This window comes from Pituophis catenifer, unplaced genomic scaffold, assembly GCF_029215685.1.
Source record: "Pituophis catenifer annectens isolate HBS135680 unplaced genomic scaffold, rPitCat1.0.hap2 SCAF_2, whole genome shotgun sequence".
Taxonomy (NCBI): domain Eukaryota; kingdom Metazoa; phylum Chordata; class Lepidosauria; order Squamata; family Colubridae; genus Pituophis; species Pituophis catenifer.
The window spans coordinates 137,471,053-137,492,533 of NW_027256882.1; the positions used below are offsets into that span (position 1 = coordinate 137,471,053).

General features: G+C 41.2%; 1 protein-coding gene across 4 annotated transcripts in view; it reads right to left on the bottom strand.

The window, feature by feature from the left end:
* CYTH1 (cytohesin 1) overlaps positions 1-21,481 on the bottom strand; it is a 69,025-nt gene that overhangs the window by 24,339 nt on the left and 23,205 nt on the right. The window contains exon 1 of one of the 4 annotated variants that reach the window (XM_070937672.1): positions 15,182-15,311. The exons of the other annotated variants lie outside the window; for them this stretch is intronic. Coding sequence (XP_070793773.1) covers positions 15,182-15,206 — 25 coding nt within the window. The 5' untranslated portion in view covers positions 15,207-15,311. Of the gene's footprint in view, positions 1-15,181; positions 15,312-21,481 lie in introns of those variants that run through there. 4 annotated transcript variants of the gene reach the window in all.

Below are 21,481 nucleotides of genomic sequence, written 5' to 3' on the forward strand. Positions count from 1 at the left end.
ATCAGGATGTTGGCAATGGGTTGGTACTGCAAATGACCCAGGTCTGCTCCAGTTATAAATCATAGATAACATCCGATCCTATTATTCAGAAAAATCCTAGAACAGCTTCAACTTTTCAGAGTGAATTAGGATGTGCAGATGTGCATCAGGTGGTGGTGAATGGCAATCATATGCACACAGCTGTGTCCAATCTTCAGAAGCAGCTTGCTTGACGAATCCCACTGCAATCTTTTGATAGTTAATCTGGTTGACCCTAGAAGCAATACTAGGGTTATGCACAAGGGCTCTGTGTAGAAAAGATTTGCATCTCCTGGCTTTATGCCCCCAGCAAGGACATGTGAAAGAGATAATTTATCTTTCCTTTATGTACGAGTCCAGTAAATGAAGGAGGCATGGTGCCTCAGGATTCCTTGGAAAAATCAGAACTTGGTTGAGCATCCTATCTATCAAAGATACCCCATGGAAGAGGCAGAACGTGATAGCTGAAAGAGCCAGTTCATTCCAGAACTCTGACCTACATCTGCACAGTGGCATACACAGACTTTCGCATATGCAGCCAGTATCATAAGACAGCCTGCAAATGCCACTAGAGGGGTTCAAGCACATTCTCATTACACATGCAAGATGTCTTGACTGAGGATTTTTGCTGATTAAGTTGGCTTGAAATAAGAGTCAAGATGGAACTCCTAGGTTAATATTAGGATATCAGACTTCCAGATGTGGAAGACCAACAGTGGGTATAGCCAATCAGCAAATATGTTGTTGGTTTATTGGTCTACCAGGCAAAATGCTCGTAGTATGGGGGGGGGGGGCGGGGGCGTGATATAGAAAGCAATGGGGACCATGTCCTAATTTCCAATTAGGAGTGGGAAGTCAAATCTCTCTAGTTAAAGCCAATTCAGAGAGCAGAGTTCCTGACACAACAAGGCTTCATTGTGCGACTGCTGGAACAGAGAAGCCAAACAAGGAAAGTGCCTCTTTCTTTGCTTTGTAGTTGGACACGAGGATAGCAGCCTAAAGCCAAGCTTCCTGCAGCCACAGAATACAAAGGAGGACGGTCTTAAAGAGGCAGCATCTTCTCTTTACATCATAAGGGTTAGACTAGGTAGAGCCTTGATGTTTCGCTTAAGTAATTCATGTAGTTCAGATACTATTATAAGACTGACAGCATTCATTTTCAAAACTGATTCAGAGCTTTATAATAGTAAATGAGAAATTATGTGAAGTCCCCTCTTCCCTATAACTTTGATCTCATTCCTGGGCATTACATCAGTCTTTTTACAATATAGTTTCTCAACCTGTTTGTAAACCCTCAGAAGAAAGGCAAAGTGTCTTTCGAAGGATGTGGAAAACATTTTTCTTTTTGTGAAAAGAATATTTCTTTTATCTGAGGAGGGTGAAAACAGATTCTACACCTTGCTTCATCTTGTCCTTCTTGGATATCAATGTTTCCCTCTGCCAAGCTGTACTGCTAACGAGAGGCGATCATCAAGTCAACAGAGAGGGAAAAGTTCAAGGTCTGCTCTGATGTGGTTTGCATCACATATAGATGTTGTGTCCTATAAAAGTAAAGCCAGATGTTTCCATGGTCCTCTTATTAAAGAGCATAACGGTTAGAACAGGATAATTGTGCACACATCTGGTTTGTAGTAGTATAAATGCAGCTGTCTCCTACAGGTCAAATGGGCAGTCCTAGACCAATAACATTACAACCCCAGTGTCTCAAAACAGGTTCCTTAAAAAGACAAGGTAGAACTTTAAGGAGATGGTGTAATCTTGGAGGAGACCTTAGAGCAGAGGTGTCAAACTCAAGGCCCACTGGCCGGAGTGCTTAGATCTGACATTGAAGGACCTGCCCGCGGTGCCTCTGCCAGCGAAAGCAAGCTCCCAAGCTCCGTTTTCATTGGCAGAGGGTTGCAGGAGGCCTTCCCAGCCAAAAACGGAGATCGGGAGCCCACTTTCGCTGGCAGAGCACTCAGGCCGCCACAGGCGCCCCTGACATGAGTGAAGTCAAGATGGCCACATCCACCCTCCCCCTCCCTGAGGTCAAACATAACCCTGATGCGGCCCTCAATGAAATCAAGTTTGACACCCCTTCCTTAGAGTATCTTATCCAGTCTGCTACCCAGTGCAACAATTCTCTACTAGATGATCCCTGAGAGATCACCATCTGGCCTCTGTTTAATTGCTGCCAGCAAAGACAGGACCCACTATGTCAGGTGTTAGTCAATACAGCACCATTGTTGAACAGTTCTTAATTTTTCTTGATTCTAACCAATATCTATAGTATTTCTTACAATTACAAAATTACAACAACAAAAAAAATCCCACCCCCAAATATTTTTGGAGCAAGAGAGCAAACCCAAACAAATTTGAAATCTGATTCCCTTGTTCTATTCTGCATTGACATCTAAACTTACATGTATACATACAGCTCTACTAGTCTAGAAACAGCAAATGACTCTAATTCTGTATAGATCAGCAAAGTATATACATAAACTTTCCAATCAGTTGAGGGTCAGAGAGTGGATTATAGTATTTCTCAAGAAGCAATATTGGTTTTTCTAAAATTCTTCAGCAGCACAAAACTCTCAGCATCTCATTTTCTCTTCTCTTTCAAAACAGCTGCTAATAAAGTAAATTCCTGCATTTTTAAAACTATTCATCCCCCCCCCCAAACAAATTGCTTATGTGACGGCTAGCCTTATCACCCAATATTGTTGTGGACTGTAATAAAGGCATCTTTCTACAGATTAAATGCATGTGTGCCTAGTTCAAATGAAAGCATCCTATGAGTACTCTTTCCTGCTTTACTTTGTGCCAATATTAAACCAATAATTTTTTACAGAAGTGCAGTCTGGGTCTGCAAGAATAGAGCAATCAAGTTCCCATAGATGACAACAGCTATATCGAGTGTCCAATCTCAAATTTGTCCTCTACGCTGAGTCCCATTGGTGATTGTATGAAACGCTCCATTTTAAGTTTGAAACAGTTCCAATATAATATAAAAAGTCTGGGGGGAATGTGGGGGAGAGTTATTATTTTGTATGCTCAAACCAGAGAGGATAAATTCAAAATGGTCCAAATTTCCAATATCTTGCCTACCTTTAGTTGGTTCCAACTTTTGATCAAAAAAAAAAGGGGGGGGGAATTCCTGTGCTCTTGGTGATATAATATCCACCATCCCAGAAGTTTAAACTCTTGACAAGCAGCAAATAACACTGCCATAGACTATTAATTATTGCTTCTTTAGAAAATATTACACTCAAGTTTCTATCTGTCTACTGGTCAGACTAGCAGTCACAGCCCTTAACTCAGGTATCTACCCCTATAATTGCAAATCAGTACAATTTGTCCAGAGCACATCCTAGACACAAACTGTATCATTTTTCACTTGGGAACATTAAGGAACACTAAGGCTCATCTAGGTATGGACACTCTACTTGCATCAGGGAAAATCCAGTTCCTGAATGCACATTTGACAGAATGATGAACATCTGAGATCAGAAGGCAAGAAAGATCCCCATAAATAAGCCTGCAAAATCCTTAGAACTATAGCCACACTTACCCTGCTGGCCTCTACACTAAATCCTTCAAAGGAGCTATTTCTTCCATCCCAACACTAAGGAAAACATTAGCATAATACCCTCTATGCCAAAAAAAATAGTAATAAGCTATTAGGAAACTAGAGTTACAGACAGTAGGAAGATGTGGAAAGCAAAGCCCACCAATGGCAGGACAGAAAGACATGTCACACCAAGCATGCCTATGACAGAAAGCACAAGCAAATGGGACTCCCATGAATAAGACACAGACCCAGCACACTACATGTAACTGTGACAGATGGGGCAGCACACAGAAAGGGTGCCAAGTAATAGCAGCTTTTCCTAAACCATTTGCACACACATGCACACCCTTACCCTAATCAGCTGCCTTGCTTTTTCTGCCTGCTATGGATGCAAGTCCTGTGATACAGCATCAGTGCACTGGTGGTCCATGTGCTGGGGGAGCCCAGCCTTGTCAAGGCAAAGGGGTTGTTCCTCGTTGGGCCCTCATTCTATTCCACTGTGCTTCCCGGTCGGCCTTCCAGAGAGACTGATGGCTTTGGGACCACCCACCTGCCACTGCACAGAGCCCAAGCATTAACTCCTGCCTGCCTGAAAGGCAGCTAGGACTGTACAAAATATAGTGGAGCTCTTGGTAAGAAAACCTTGCTCTTGCAGAAGCAACCCCAGCCCTATCCCATTCTTAAATCAGGAATACAAGCCACTTCTACCAAAACGGCTTCTATTCTCTGCTGCTTGCTAGTTCAATGCCAGTAAAATCTTTCCAGAATGCAGAGAAAGCTGAGCTACATTACTTAGTTTAATAGGAACCTATTCAGTAAACACTACCGCATCTTGTTAGATCTGTTTAAGGCATACACCGCAGAATTCTGTTTTTACCCAAATGGATTGGCAACACTTCCACATTGCTATAAAGCCATACATGAACTTTTGTTCTTCTTGTTAAGCAAACCCACAGTTGTGATTGTTCTTTTTATTCAAAACGCACATCAGTTTTGCAAATGTTGATTTCTCCTCTATTTTCTGAATGCTCATGGATATGCCCCAGCTGACTGAAGTATCCTTTTTCCTCCTTTACCTGTGATTTCAGGCTGTATGCCCTCTTCCGACATAAAGATTTTCTTCCTCTGTATGCTGTCTCTTCTGAAACAGACTTTTAAAAAGATTTTGGAAAGCTTCCTCTTTTCCTTTCTTGGCTTTTAATTGGCTTAAAAGGAGTCACACTGAAGTGATTATTATTTGCTATTGGTATTTGCTATAAATGCTGGTAGTTAAAAAGAGAAGTATTCGTGTGCCATCGTCCCTTGCAGCAAAGAAAGGCATTCGTCCACCACAGGATTGTCCTGATTAAGTCCTACATACTCAGTGATACTACATATTCTATGAATTTATCTACTTCTTAGGAAAATTTCATGGGCAAGAGTCAAAAGGAATATTTGTGGCATGTTGGGCTGGGGAAAAATATAGGAAATAAAGAGGGAAGATCCTTATCTTTGGCAAAAGTAGGATAAAACAAAGCAGCACTCCAGTTTAATAATTTTTAAATGCTTTTTGAACAGGATAATTTTAATTTTATTAATTTTATTAAATTTCATTTGATTTTAATCAAACTTTACATTTAAATCCTATTTATTTATACCATTGGCCTGTTAATAAGCTATTAAAATGCAATATTGTATAACACTTCTACATCTGGCTATCCTAGGCATTCTGTCAATATACTTATTGACTTCTTTGCATAAGAAAAGTAAAAGTCTGAAGATGTTATGAAACTGCTTTGTTTGGAAGTACGTTCCACCAGAGATGAATTTTTGTACTCATTCAGGAAACGTGGTTTAGACCTCATCAAAATTACGGTAATTTAAAAACAGGGATTTGATAACATTGTAGTGTTGACAAATCAGGTGTAAAGAATTTCACACTACAAAAAGATTCTTATTCTAGGCTGGATGTTTATTATGTGATTATTTGTTCTTGTTTTTAGCTTCAGTATTCTTAAGCTTTATGAATTAAAGAGAAACTTGTATCTTCCTCCTATGATTTTCATTATGGGAAAGTATCGTTAGAAATAAGTATCCAAGTCATATTTTTACTTTGGGTTTCTGTTTCCTTAACAAGTTTGAGATATACTTTCTACACCAGCCTTTCTAAATAAACTTTGTAAATTTCAAACCCTCTTTATGTCCATGTTTTATATATCTTATTCTTTGGCCTTGTTTGATACCCAGATCTAAAGGTCCATAGTATTCACTCTAATAGGACAAACCTATATATGATTATTTAGAAGTAACACCCACTGATTTTATAGGGGATTACTCTGAGATACAGAGGATGGAAACCTAAAAACACCTCAATGAAATTGCTGAAAATTTCTCCCCCTATGTGCTTTAAGTAATCTTCACATGCAGGAGCTGATGTCTTCCATTTTGTATGTCATTAGATATGTTTACACACAGATGGCCTGTTCCTGCTTGAGTTCTTATTTTTTTTTCTAATCCTAATTGCAGATTCAGGCTCAATACTTCCATACATTTTTAGTTTTTTTACTTTTACCCAAGCCACACAGCAAATACAACTTAACCTGGGAATTTAAAATAAAAGAACTACCACCATCATCTCTTCATCATTTGTGTTTTACTGTATATCTAATAAATCAGGAAACCCCTTGCTTTCTTTTGCTCAGAGTGAAAGATGACAACAAATGCTTAGATGGCATTCACACTTTATTCAGTGCTTCCTTAATACATCTTGGCTAATACATCCCAGCTGCATCTTCAAAAGCCAGATTCCTTGTCAGGATTAATTTTGTCATGGTAGCTACCCACAAGGCAGAAGACAGCAGTAGTTGCTGCAAGCCAACAACAGGAACCAACCATCAATTTGAATGATCAGTGAACTTTGGGGACATCCTGCATTTTGGCTGCCACACGGAGCCTTCCTACAACATGATAAATCTGTTGAAAAACAATTCATCAGAAAAGCCCCCGTGTGGAAAAGCTGATTTAAACACACTCCACCTAAACACACCTGTTCCTGCCTGCAAGTTGTAAGGCTCAAAATTCATCTGTGTCAACCTTCTGAACTCAAATAATCCAGTAGAAGGAGCAGCCATCACAGCAAACCTAGATCCGGCATCCTTTAAGCAAAGATTTCTTAAAAGCCTTCAAAGATCATCTGGAATCTCTTCCTCTTTGCTAAGAGTTTCCTATAGCAGTTAATGTCTAAGACTGGACTCATCTCAGGTTCATTTCTGATTTGTTACTTGCCCATCAGGTGGTATCTATCATTTTTTCCTGGCATATATTGCTCCTTTGTGAATCCTTATATGATTCACCAGGGTACCATAATTCTGTATTGCACTGCTTTTCAGGATATGATATGAACAATTTTAGACATTGCCATATAGGAAAGCACTTAGAAGAAACATTCACCCTGTAAGAAAAGTGGCTGATAAAGTGCCACATGGGGAGGTTAAGAGAACAAAAATATGAAGAGGGAACTGCCTTTAGTATGTATTAGTGCAAAGGAAAGACTACTCATAGGACTGCTGGTAGCTTTGCTGCTACCAGCATATCCAACGGGTCTTAAATGCTTAGAGCAAAGGAGGAGAATTTCACAAGGAAAAGGGAAAGGCAAAGTAAGAGAGGAGTACACCTACAATCAAGGCTGCTTAGCCATATGATGTAACATATGAGATATACTGTAGCTATTACTTTCCTTCAAAATATTTCTTCTCCTTGAGACTTTGAGAGGCAGTTTGGTTAATAGTTAAGGTACCAAACTAGAAACTGGGAGTTGAGTTTTAGTCTTGCCTTAAGCACAAAGCCAACTGGGTGACCTTAAGCCAGGGGTCGGCAACCTTAAACACTCAAAGAGCCACAAAGGTCCTAACCAGAAGCCCCCCGTTCAATTTTGGAGCTGACCAGAAGTCCGATTCCCCCACCATAGAGTCTCCTTCTAGCACGGCGTCCTTTTTCCTCTACCTGTCCTAACCGAAAGCCCTATCAATTGTGGAGCCGACCAGCAACAAGGAGCCACAGCAGAGGGATGAAAGAGCCACATACGGCTCCAGAGCCGCGGGTTGCTGACCCCTGCCTTAAGCCAATCAATCTCTTCAGCTCTAGGAAGGAGGCAATGGCATATCATTTCTGAAAAACCTTGCCAAGGAAACTGCAGAGATTTGTCCAAGTGGTCACCAAGAATCAACTGACTCAAAGGCATAAATAAATAGAATATATTTTGAAAGTTTTTCAAGCAGTTGATTCGCATGTCTGATCAGTCCAAAAAATATAACCAATTCTTAACCATAATTAGCTTTTCCTTATTTATGTCTGCCTCCCCTTTCCACTGTTTTCTTTAAATCAAATTATAGATTGTGCATTTCATCCTGGTTCCTTTCTTGTATTCTGTAAAGCAAGCATGCATGTTCATAGCATTCTTACCAATATATGGTAATATACTGTGAACATGCACTATCAACTCTCCTTACCAACACACTTAGGTATAAACAAGATGAGGTGTTGCGCCACTCAGATGAGAGGGAAGAACAGTTCTACAACAAGACATTTACACATTAAGTTTTAAAAACCCAGGCAGTAGCGTGATTGAAGTTTAGAAAGCAACGGGGAAGATAAATTCCAGATTTACTCAGCTTCCTGTGTACGTGCATGAGACATATTAGTGCAGTAGACAGCCTAATTATGAAATCATTTGGTGCTTGAAGCAGCAGCAGAGCTCCTGACAATATTTGTTTCTCCCTTTCACTTTACTTGGGTTCCCTCAAAAGAATTGCTTTTGACACGAGTTCACAATATTTACAGTAAATATTCTCATATCACAACTGCAGACAAAGGCAGTGGCAGGACAAAAAAACCTTTTTGTATAATTACATCACCCACACCCAATATTTATTGCAAAAACCAAGGCTTGTAACTTCCTTAAATCTGAGTTATCTTCTTTGCAAAATTTTGAGATGATGTAAGAAATGTAGGCCACAAGCCATGGAAACAAGCTCCTCAAACAGTCCCATACTTGCTATGTCAATGGTCTGACTTCAAAGCACATCCTTGGTGGAGGTTCTAGATCCCCTTTTTGTTATCAAACTCATTAATTACAGTGGGGTTCATATACTTACAATGTTCGAGGAGCCGAGCACATAACACAATTTTTTTCTAGAGAGTGGGACAATCTTTAGCTTCTGCCAGTACATTTGTTCACATTTATTCATTAACAATTCTCACACAATTCTCCTGATGCAACTGGCATCAGAAAGAGGAAAGAGGAGGAAGGGTAATTTATTCGAGAGTGGAGGAGGGTGTTATGTACACTAAACACCATGATACATATCAAATTCTAGCACATCGTAAGAAAAAATGCTTCATTTTCCTCTTGGCTTTCAGTGTTGATCAATGGCTGACAGATTCCACCCAAAGAAACCCCATTACTGGAAAGGGAAATTTAGGTTCCTCTCCCTGTTGTTTGTTATCATTCAGCCCTGGATCCTCAGTTTTATAATATGTTACTCCCATATCATCACAAGACCTCAGCTACTCATTTATCTGTTACTGATAAAGAGAGAGAAAGAGGAGCAGGTCCTGCCCACTATCACTTTGATGTCTATGGAGATTCTCAGTCATCCAGATCAGAGTTGTCTCAAAAGTGCTTTTTTTAAAGAGGCAACTGGACTTTCTGGTTTTTTTACATTACTTTGATGCAACAGAATATTCCAGCTACGAAGGAGTCAATACTATACTTGGAGGCAAGAATTCTGTACTGCCCCCTATGTCATATGGGGTGCTCAGATGGATTCATTGTAATGCATGTTGGCATCCCCGCCCCAAATTCCCCTAAAAATCACACTGCCACAAGCCTATGACTCACTTGCCTGTTGGGCCAGAGAAAATACTATATAAGTTTGTAGAAGTAACTATTCTTGGGGGTGGAAGTGGGGGCAGGGATGGAACTACAGCTATAAATCAGTGTGGTCATAAGTCAAGTCTTCACATGAGCAGTTATGATTTTGCAACCATTTTTTTTCAGCAGTCGTTAAGCAAATCCAGCTTTCCCAATGGACACTTTTTGCCCTTTTTTGCAGGAATCCAGCAAAACAGGTTGCAAATCACAATCATATAAACTACAGGACGTTGCAACCAATCATAAATGTGAGTCGGTTGTCAAGCACCCAGATTGGGATCACCTGACCACAAGGCTGGTACCATAGTTGTAAGAGCAAGTATAGATCATAAAGCACGTTTTCCAACTTTGAAATATCATTAAATGGTCATATGTTGAGGAATACCTGTATTAACGTAGAAGGTAAATGTCTTTTCTTTTATGGGCGTTTGCCCCCAGCATCTGTAACATTCACATTCACAGGAGCCATAAGGAGCAAAACATTTTCTCTTCGATTTATGACCACAACTGAGCCTAAAATTTCCATTGCTAAACAAAACTGTTATTGAGCAAATTTAGCCCCATTTTATGACTTTTCTTCCCACATTTCCTAAGTGAATCACTGCAGTTGTTAAGTTAGTAACACAGTTGTTGAATGAATCTGGCTTCCCCACTGACTTTGCTTGTCAGAAGGTCGCAAAAGGTGATCCCATGACCAGTGATGGGTTTCAAAATTTTTTACTACCGGTTTTGTGGGCGTGGCTTGGTGGGCGTGGCAGGGGAAGGATACTGCAAAATCTCCATTCCCTCCCCAATCCAGGGGAAGGTTACTGCAAAATCCCCATTTCCTCCCGATCAGCTGAGACTTGGCAGGCAGAGAATAGATGGGGGCGGGACCAGTCAGAATTTTTACTACCGGTTCTCCAAACTACTCAAAATTTCCGCTACCGGTTCTCCAGAACTGGTCCGAACCTGCTGAAACCCACCTCTGCCCATGACCCCAGGACACTGCGACCATCCTAAATATGAGTCAGTTGCCAAGCGGCTGAATTTTGATCACATGACCATCATGGGGATGCTATAATGGTCACAAGTGTGAAAAATGGTCATAGATCCATTTTTTTCAGGGCCGTTGTAATTTTGAATGGTCACTAAACTGTTTATAAGTTGAGGACTTAACTGTACTTCAAGCCTTGTGACTAATAGTTGGCAAAATCAGATATGTCTACTATGAAATGATTCATAGTATTGTCAATGATCACTACAAGTAAGAGCTTTTTTTGCACAGCTGTGGATCCCTATTGACATGTGAGTCCACTCAGCCAAGGAGAGGCAATTCCCAAGATACAGATGTCAGAGTGACTGCTAATTAGAAGTCTTTGTCTCTACCCTTGCATTAGAATCTTTCATCATATTGTGACCTGCCTATATTTGCATCAGAAAGTAAGAGAACATGTACTTGCATTGCTTCACTTATTCTAGATTCAGCCTTCCCTCTTCTGGTGACCTTCAGAAGTGTTGTGAGTAGAGTTCCTGGAATAATGCAGTCCTCTACATCTGGGCAGCATTAAATTGAATAAAAAGCTGCACTATACATTACATATCAGAAATTCCAATGGTCAAATGTGAGGTTTCTCCTTCACAAAAGAGACTAAGCACACCAATTCACGTTATGCTGTTTCTTAAAGACAACGGATGCAAATGGTTCTTTTAAATAATAGCGTCACTGGGTCACATTGTCTCTTATAGCAAAAAGTTGGCATTAAAGTATATCGGGGTTTTGTGGGGGGCGGGAGTTTGTCCAGGATTTCAACATTCCGTGTGGCCAGAGCAGAGACCGCTTTACTAATCTTTCTTTGCTTTCTACTGTGCCTTTTGTTTCAGGGCAAATGCACTGAATAAAAAAAATAGAGCCTTGATTCCATAGAACATATTCCCAATATATCTCTGGAAAATCCTTAAGCATCTAGCTATTAAATGCAGTCTTAAATACAGAGGAAACAAAATTAATGCTAATGGGAACTCAAGAGTAGCAGCCTGTACAATCTTAGACCACAGATTGTTCCTAATTATGTCAAATTCTAGAGTGTTTGGGCAGAGCACATACATGGTAGAATTTAAATTCAAAAAGAAATAGTAACCAAGATGTGCCATGCTCGGTGAACACAAGCAGTAAAGAGAGAATCTAAGCTTCAGTGAGAAAAACCCAGCATTGTGCATACAGGCAGGAAAAATAAAACCCTGCCATCACCAGCAGACAGCAAGGTGAAAAATGTATGTGGCTGAGAAATGACTTGGTACAATAAATCAATGTCCTGGTCATTTCGTTTGCAAGCTTTGTTTGCAAGAGCCAAGGTGGCGCAGTGGTTAGAGTGCAGTACTGCAGCTACTTCAGCTGACTGCTAGCTCAGCAGATCAGCAGATCAAATCTCACCAGCTCAAAGTTGACTCAGCCTTCCAAGGTGGGTAAAATGAGGACCCAGATTGTTGGGGGCAATATGCTATTTAGTATACTGTCTTTGGTGTAAGCCGCCCAGAGTCCTCGGAGAGTGGGCGGCATAGAAATATGACTAATAAATAAGCTTAGGCTATACTACAACTGGCACAATGCAATGGAGAAGTAGCTCTTTATTTAGACCAAGAAACTGAAATAAAACTGCCTTTTGGATCCCACTCCTCTGCCAATTAAACAGTTCAATTTTTATATTTTACACACACACATATATATCTTCTCAAGTTTTCGCTATATATAGTTTCACTGTTTAAAACTACACAATTTCCCAAAAAAGCCTCGTTGCTTATTTATCTATTGACTGACTTCTGTGATTCACAATAGTCCACAAAATATAAATGCTTTTAAAAGCCCAATACTGTTAAAATTAGATAATCAAACCAATTAATTAGATAACAAAAACAGAAAATACCATATAGCCACCACAGGCCCCCATCATGTGTACATTAAAATTCACAAAGAGCTGCAGAAAAGCCAGTTTTAATAGCTTTGCAAAAAGATGCTGAGGTCAGTGCTAATGGGTGTGGGGGGATATGAGCTGTTCAGAGTGAATTGCTCAGAAGCCACCTTCAGGATGGGAAGGAAACCACAAAGTCAAGGCTGTGGAACACTGATAGCTTTGCAATATGGGCGAAGGGGTTAGCCCATGGCTACAAAGCAGTGGCTTCTTTGAAGGTTGCCTTATGTTGAAGCTCACCATTATGTAGGGAAGGCCAAAATGGGAAGGCAGGTATAGCACCTCTTTCCAGGTTCACTCCCTTAAGTTAAACATATTAACAGTGTTGACCTTGCCGACAGTCTGTTAAAGCCAGAAGCAATAGAACAGTAAGCCAAGGTATTGGTCCATCCATCTCAATAATGTTTACATGGAGGGAAAGCAGAAGAGAAATTGGCATAAAATGCTAGACTTAGGGAGACTTGTATTAGCTCCTCAAGAATTTCTAACTCCACACAACAGAAAGAAATGAAAAACATTTTTCCTGTACCTTCCTAAAATTTTTTTTAAAAAAAATCCAACAATAACACCCACATACATAAAGAATCAAGAAAAATGGAAAAAAAATTCCCATTAGGGAATGTCAAAAGGGAAATATTATGGGTTTATTTTGGAATGAAGAAATACTTTGAAAACAAGGTTTTACACTCTCAAAAATTAGTGGATAAATCTCTAGTCACCTGAACAGAACTTCTGCCTTGAAATGTGGCCTAGGAATAAATTACAGGTTTCATGTACATTTTCACTGCTATATATAATGTAATATTAGAACTTTTCTTTAACATTACAACTACATGAGGTTTTCCTTAAATACCTGCATTAGACTATTCCAATAAAGACTGGGGGAAAACCAAGAGTCAATTGTTATAAATGAACTAAAGCTGTGAACTTAATTCAGCTATTGAAAACACATTTATAGGCTCAGTATGTGCACTAAAAAACACCTTTGCTTCTTAATTTTATAATGACAGAACCCCACCAAGACACCATTTTGAGGCCCTTGACAAAAAAAAGAGGTCCATCAAACCTAAAATCAGCCCAATTATAAGAACCAGCAGCATCTTCTCGCCCAACCTTACAGAGAAGTTCCTCAGACCTTGCTGGAACTGAACTTCTACAGGCCAAGTAAGTCTTCTGTTAAGTCCCAGCCCACTCCAATGAACATGAATACTGTCAGGTGTTGGGGGGGGAGGGGGGGGAATCCTGCAATTCAACAAAATGGTCTGCTGATAACTTGATCAGCATCTTTGGAAAACAACTTAAACTTTCAGTGAACTACAATCTGAATCATTAGATGCACCTGTTCCTCTAAACCAGGGGTTTAGGAACTTGTAGAGTTCATGTACAGCTTTGCTTGCTGAGGAATTCTGGGAGTTGAAGTCCACAAGTCTTAAAGTTGCCAAGGTTGGAGACCCCTGCTCTAAACTGTGGGCATATATGTGCAGTACTGTTGATTACAGAGGACTAATTCAGCTAACCCTCAGGAAATTCTTTAGTAACTTAAAAGTTAGCCAATAAATTAGATGGGCAAAACATTTAAACTGTTGCATTGATAAACAGCCATTATGTTCAAAGGGAGCACAATAAGTAAGGGCTTTTTTTCCTATCGTGAACATAAAATAATCATTTTACAGCTCACCAAGGAGTAGGAGACATTTACTAGATCAAGTGTGCAGGGAAGAATTAAAAAAGCAAGAATCCATTGATGAATACATTGACTGGGATAGCTTTGGGCTTCCTGTTTAACACATACACCCAAAACCAGAAATGTTTGACCTTTGTAAATTGCTAGAATTTTTAAATACCTAATTTTCACACTTGATTTGCACTTAGAATTAGCCCTTTAATAAGCCCTTTGAGTACTGTGACAATATTTTAAATGATCTACTGAAAATGTATTTGTTGACAAATCAAGTGGCCTCCCATGTTTTCCCTCTGTGCCAACAATGACTACAACAATGACAACAATGACTACTGCCAACAATGACTACTACTTGCTCATTTACAATGTGTCCCTCAACTAGTTCAACTATCCAGTTCACCTGGAATACACGTGTGCTCAGTGAAAATTACATCATTCAACTTGCACCTAAAGAAAAGAGAAACCTGCCCCAAATTTGGTTTCACCAAATCCACATACTTTCCCTCCCACAGCCTCCTTAGTGCCCAAAAGCCAAGGTGGAACAGGCAGGAGAACTCTTGTATCCAAGACATGCTATGGCATGCCTTGTGTGCCGCATGCCTCCACAGCTGCCAACAGAAAGTCACCTTTTTGAAGTATATAGAAAGTCCTAACTCCTCCTACAGAAAAAGAAAAAACTGAGTGCTTCCATTTTCACAAGACCTCCTCAAATTTTAGAGCCCAGCAACGTTCACAAGAACAAGGGTATGCACTACTGTTTTTTATATAGACCACCCTGTATACCCTTGTAGAACTGCCAGGGCTACCTCAAACTTCAGACATATAACTCATGAGCAGGAACCCAAGGCATACCTCTACTCTACTGGAGCTGAGAACTGGCAGAAGTTTTGACTACAGAAACATACCGAGTCATTTTTGGAAAAACATTATCCCATAGTCTCCTAAATTGAACAGATAGACCAAGACTTCCTTATTATATTCAGTCAAACTGACCCTAGGACGAGGCCCCTCAAACGAAATGATTTGGCTCAGCCACCCGAACGAGCTGGGAACACCCCACCATATATGCTTACCACCATTCTCCATCCTGAGCACCATGCTGCCAGCAGCAGAGACAGACTACAGGCCACGGCTGGTGTTCGATCCAAGATAGGTGCGGCCCAGCAACTCGACTGGGCTGATACCTGCAACTGACTTGCTGCCTGTCTGTTGTTTCCTGGAATGAGTCAAATCTTGTTCCAGCTAGTGGGTGGTTCTTGCTTAGGACGGAATAGGCGTCACTGCCTTTCTGCCTGCAACGGAGATAACCAGTAACGCCCTGTTCCTGTGCTGATCCTTCAAGCTTAAGAGAACCATTAACCCCTCATGCTCTGGAGATCAGACAGAAACTTTAGCCTGATGGATGGAAGTGTAAGAGATCCCACTAAAGAAAGTTCTCAGGAGCATATAGATCCTATATGGAAACAGACCTTGTAGCAAAAGTCTGAGGTCTCTCAGGTTCAAGGCTGAGCTTTTTATGCATGTAAACAATAAACTAAGAGCCAATGGTGTATAGGGGTTGGAGTGTTGGAATCAGGAGTGAAGAAGCCAAATTCAATCTATGGTCAGCTTTGAAGCTCAGTGAGTGATCCGGGAATAATCAGTATGTCTGAAGGTTATTTTCAAAACATCCCTGTGAAATTATTAAAATTGTCCACCGTCCGTTAAGGTGAGAGAGAAAGAGAGGGAGGAGAGGAGGGAGAGAGATGTTACATTACATCATGCTACTGAGGAATTACATGACTTTTGCCATCTTTCTTAAAGCAGTTGCTTAGTCAGCTGTAGAATGGTGTGTATCTCAAAAATGATTTCATGCCTATCATAGAACATGTGTTAAAACAAATGACAATTGGATGTTCTAAGGGAATTATTGAACTGCTGGATGCAATTGCTAAAATTACCAAATCTGAGATGCAGAAATGTGGATAGCCACTAGAGGGCAGCAGCAGAGAGTCTTCTGCATTTGCATGCTTTTATCTTTCTGGCTATCTAAATTTCTGCAACCCAGACCTGGCAGCCTTAAATCTACCTTTCTGCCAATTCATTCACCAGTAATGAAGCAGTGATCTCTCATTATTGAAGACTTTTGCAAACACATCACTCTGGAGAACAAGAAACAGTTAATCCCAGATTTCACCTTATTTCTCTCTATAGGCCCTTTTTGAATCTTCCTAGTATTTCAAGAACTGATAAAGAACAAGAGGGACAATGGTAAAGAAAGATTCCTGTCTAATGGGAGAAGTAGAAAAAAGCACCTCAGCCATCCATTCTAACTCAGTATTCTTTGTTTTGCCTCTTCCCTTCTTCCAACTAAATGCCTTTGGGTTGTTTCAACTTGGAACGGAAGGATGGGACTTCTTCTACGGGATCTAAGTGTCAAGAGCACTCAGTTTACTGGGAAGAAGCTCCTGGAATAACCAAAACCAGAATTGGCTTCCTATAGGTTTAAAACCTCTGTAAGAAGAAGACTATCAACAAGTGCACTTATTTTCTTATCATGATAGGAAACCCTGCCATTTGCTCTTATTATTAATGTTCCAAATAGTTCTGTCTACTTTTGCACCTCTATCTTCTGGCAAACATATTCAGGGTACATGAAACATCAAGAAAGGAGAGGCAGCAGTTGATCTGCATCATTGCTACTAGGGAAAGAAAAAGAGTAAAGGCTCCTTTCTCTAATCACAAGGAAGGACATGATTCCAGAAGAAGCTGGCACAAGCTGCAGCTAAGGAACAGCCATTTTGTTTTATTAGTAGCCATACATAGCGGATTTACATCTTAGGGTTTTGTTTTGTTTTTTTAGGACAATCCCTTACATCATTTAAGGCTGAGCCAAGAGTTGAAAAGTTGGGTCTGCGCTGCCCTCTGCTGATTGGAGAAAGACATTGGCTTTAACCCAGAAAACCAGGGGAGGAGACCGCAGGAAAAAAAAATATCACACTTTTTTCACTGGTACAATTCATCTTCCTGTCATCACTCCCATCTCAGCTTATTATATGCCAACCATAAAAGGAACTACACACATTAATGTGTCAGTAGCTATTTGTACAAGGCCATCACTCTTTCTTCCTGCCCCCAACAACAGGACTTCTAGGAAGACATGCTTGACTACTATCAATCTATAATTGCTCCACAACTCTTGCTAATCTAACAATTTTTCTGTATGCATTGCAGCCTAGTAGCTGCATGACAACAACTGTCCTCAAACAGGAAAATATATGCATCTCAGTGTTGTCCCATACCTTCCTCATTATATGTGGATTGGTCAGTGGTGAAATCCAAATTTTTTACTACCGGTTCTGTGGGCGTGGCTTGGTGGGCGTACAGGGGAAGGATACTGCAAAATCCCCATTCCCTCCCCACTCCTGGGGGAAGGATATTGCAAAATCTCCATTCCCACCCCACTCTGGGGCCAGCCAGAGGTGGTATTTGCCAGTTCTCCGAACTACTCGAAATTTCTGCTACCGGTTCTCCGAACTGCTCAAAATTTCCACTACTGGTTTTTCAGAACCTGTCAGAACCTGCTGGATTTTACCCCTGAGGTTGGTTCTATTAAACTTATCTCTTTTTTCTCTTCTCAGAATGCATTCAAGCCCTTATTAGATGCTGGAGTGTTTGTAGCAAATCCAACCTCTCAAAATTATGCAACAATTTCACCACTGATCAAATTGTGTTAAGAAAATAATTGACTGATCTTCAGCCATTCAAATGCCACTCCTAGGAAGAAAAAGAAATTCAACAGAAGTTAATAAATAAACCTTTAATGCAGCCAAGCGTTAAGGACATAAACAAATTTGCCTCTGGTCTTACCATTTCCGAGGCTCAGCTGATGTCTGGGGTAGATAGATGGAAAATACCCTAAATCAGTGTTCTCTAAAATGCTCTTAAGCAGGAAATCCATTTGGATGACAAGCCAACTTTGAAAAATGGGACAATCTGTTTTAATTTAACAAAGGGCCCCTTCTGCTTTAAATAATGTCAAACATATGCTATGGATCCTACCTGCAGATTTTGCCAGGCAATGCAGAACTTCCTGTCCTCGGCTGCTGATGCTACCACATCCTGTTTTCCTGATGGCAAATACCTACTGCTTTAATCAGAGTGATAGAGAAAGGTCCTAACTTCAAGCCTGTGAGGCTTGCTGCTCAATTTTGAAGCTAAAATGAAGCCTACACTATAAATCCACTCTGTTCATTCATACCTGAAATGGAACCCCTGCCTGGGATTTCTTTGGAGTGGAGGCCACGTTTCCATGGACACCTCCTGGCTCCCATTCGCACACACCCCTTCCAAAGCAGATCCTCTCCTGCTGACTTTTACAAATGGATCTAACAGCCACCTGGGAAACAGCTGTCCTTAACATCTCTGAGAGCAGAAATAATCACACAGCCAGTCTCCCTCTCTTCTCTGAGAAGCGCTGTTGTGGGTTTTGGTGGTGTTGCTTTTTTTTGTCAAACCTCTGGGTATCATAGGATACCTTCTCCCAATCTGACACAAGACTACAGGCAGAACTACAAATTTTCACTGTGTTACTACTAGACAACACAGATTACCAAAATGTGTTGCTGTATTGGAGATAGATATAAGATAGATGGATAGACGGACTGACAGACATACACTGCAGAAACAATTTGAAGATACTTTGGGGTTCACAGAATATTTTTGAAGGAGACAAACTGGGTGCCTTCTGGGTACTTTAAACCAGCAGTCACCAACTGGTAGTCCAAAAGAAAATTTTGTTGGTCTGCAGAAAAAAAATTGCATTTTTATATTGCACTAAACCAGGGGTCCTCAAACTACGGCCCCTGGGCCGGATACATGCAATGAACGTTTGTGTTGCTGCAGAGTGTCTCCCCCTTCTGGGTCTTTTTGTGCGGGTCGGAGTGGGGGCAGAAATTCCGACTTAGATTCATCTGCTTCAGCCTCCTGGTGTGGGGTTTTGGGCGAAGGCTGGAGGGAAGTGCCACTGATAGCGAAGAGCCGGAGGGCTTTGTTCCACTAGGATAGCATCATGGCCTGGAACTGGCTGACCATCTCAGTCTGCTGAGCCTCCAAGAACCAGTACCTGGCCTTGCACATGACCACCTTGCCACGCCTACCCAGCCGGTCATTAGGCAGATCATATTAGTGGTCTGCGGGATTTAAAATTATGAATTTAGTGGTCCCTGAGATCCAAAAGGTTGGTGACCTCTGCTTTAAACTATAACTGATATATTTTATCTTTCATTATGATCATGAGATTCAGGGGAATTGCAGTCCCAAGCATCAGAAAAGCACCAGGTTATTTCCAGAAGAAAATTATGTGAAAAGGAAACAGCTAAGTGTCAGATTCTGTGGGTTTTACCTCACTTGCAGATAACCAAAGCGCAAACCTGATTTAAAATTTCTGTCGGCTGAGGATGTGCATTTAACTTGGTTGCCTCCCTAAACCACTTTCTGAACAATCAAGTGTTAACTTTAGTAACATAAAGAGTCAATCAGGTCTGAAACTTGCTGCGCTAATTATATAAAAACAAATTAGTTTACTAATAGAATAAAACAATGTAATTAACTTTTAAGAATAATAATGAGGTAGTCATGGTAGAAAAGTTTCTTTAAACATTTTACTTCATAATTATTCTGTCTTTCACCCTCTAAAATACTGATCACCCTACATATTTTAAATGGAAATTAAAATAATGATCTTTACTTTTTTGATGGCTGATCATCTTCTTGTTTGGAGATACTATCAACAGCACTAGGCATGAATTTTTGAAAGTTATTTCCTCTGATCAAATAATAGCTATCTACTATGCTAGCCCTCCATAAGTCTGAACAGATACTGGTAGTTCTTAACAACCACAATTCAACCCAAAATTTCCTTTCGCAAGCAAGACAGTTGTTGTGAGTTTTGTGCCATTTTACGACATTTCTTGCCACAGTTGTTAAATTAGTAACATGGTTGTTAAGTGAATCTGACTTCCTGTTTGACTTTGCTTCTCAGAAAGTTGCAAAAGGAGATCACATGACTCTGGAACACTGCAACCATCAAATACGCACCAGCTCCCAAGTGGTCAAATTTTGATCACATGACCATGGGGATGTTGCAACAGTCGTAAGTGGGTAAAAATTTATAAGTCATTTTTTTCACTGCTGTTGTAACTCTGAACGGTCACTAAACGAATGGTTGTAAGTTGAGGAGTACCTGTATCATCTCTAGTGAATAATAGTGGGGTTCTTTTCTAAAACTACTTTCTTGCTATCTAACAACTAACTCAGTGGATTGTTCTTGTTGAATCCTCGTGGGTAAACACGCCCCGCGCCGGCTCCGTCATCAGCGGGCTCGGATTGGTGGAGGCGCACAGCAACTGTTTAAGCGGGATGCTGCCTGTTTCAGGATTGGTCAGACCGTCTGACAGCTTGGGTATTTAAGCAGCTGTCAGGAGGGCGAGTGTTCTGTTATGCTTGTTAATTCTGTTAATAAAAGTTATCTGTTCAGCATCCTGGCCTCAGTGTCGTCTTCACAGACTTAACAACTGGCGACGAGGATGGGATCGGTCTAAAGAACCCTCGCCGGAACTGAGGCCAGCTGAGGCGCGTCACGGTGGTTGTTAATACCGCGATGGCTGTCCCTCTCCCCACTTTCACGCCGTTCGAGGCTGCCACAGAGACGTGGGACGAATATATTGAATGGTTTGAATGCTTCTTACATGCAAACGACCTGGCCGACCTTCCTCCGGCCAGGAAGAGAGGGTACTTTTTAAGCTCCTGTGGGCGTGAGATCTTTGCCACCGCCAGGGCCCTGGCCGCGCCGCAACCGGTATTCACCGTACCCTGGGAGACACTATTGGGCAAACTTAAACAGCACTACGCTCCCGCCCCCTCTAAAATAGCCTGGCGGCACGCTTTTTACCAGCAATCTCAAAAGGCAGGGGAGTCTGTTAACGCATATATGGCTTCCCTGCGCACGGCAGCTCTCCACTGTGAATTTAGGGAGCTCGATGATATGCTCCTGGATCAACTGGTCTGCGGGGTGCGTGATTTAAAGCTGCAACGGAGACTTTTTGCTCGCTCCGATTTAACTCTCCCTATCGCAATGGATGAGGCCAGAGCGTTGGAGATGTCCGCCCAGTCTTCTGCCGACATTCAGCGTGTGCAGGCTGGAGGGATGGGGGCTCTGCCTGCTACTTCGCAGTCCGTCCACTATGAGGACTCTGACATGGACGACGCTTCGGAGCCTGAAGGGGAGGTGTGCTGCCTCAAGTCTGGCCGTAAGCAACGAGCGCCTCCCGTGGGCAAATCTCCTCAGAGCGGATGCCTGGGTTGTGGTGGCCAGCATAACCGGGTGGAGTGCC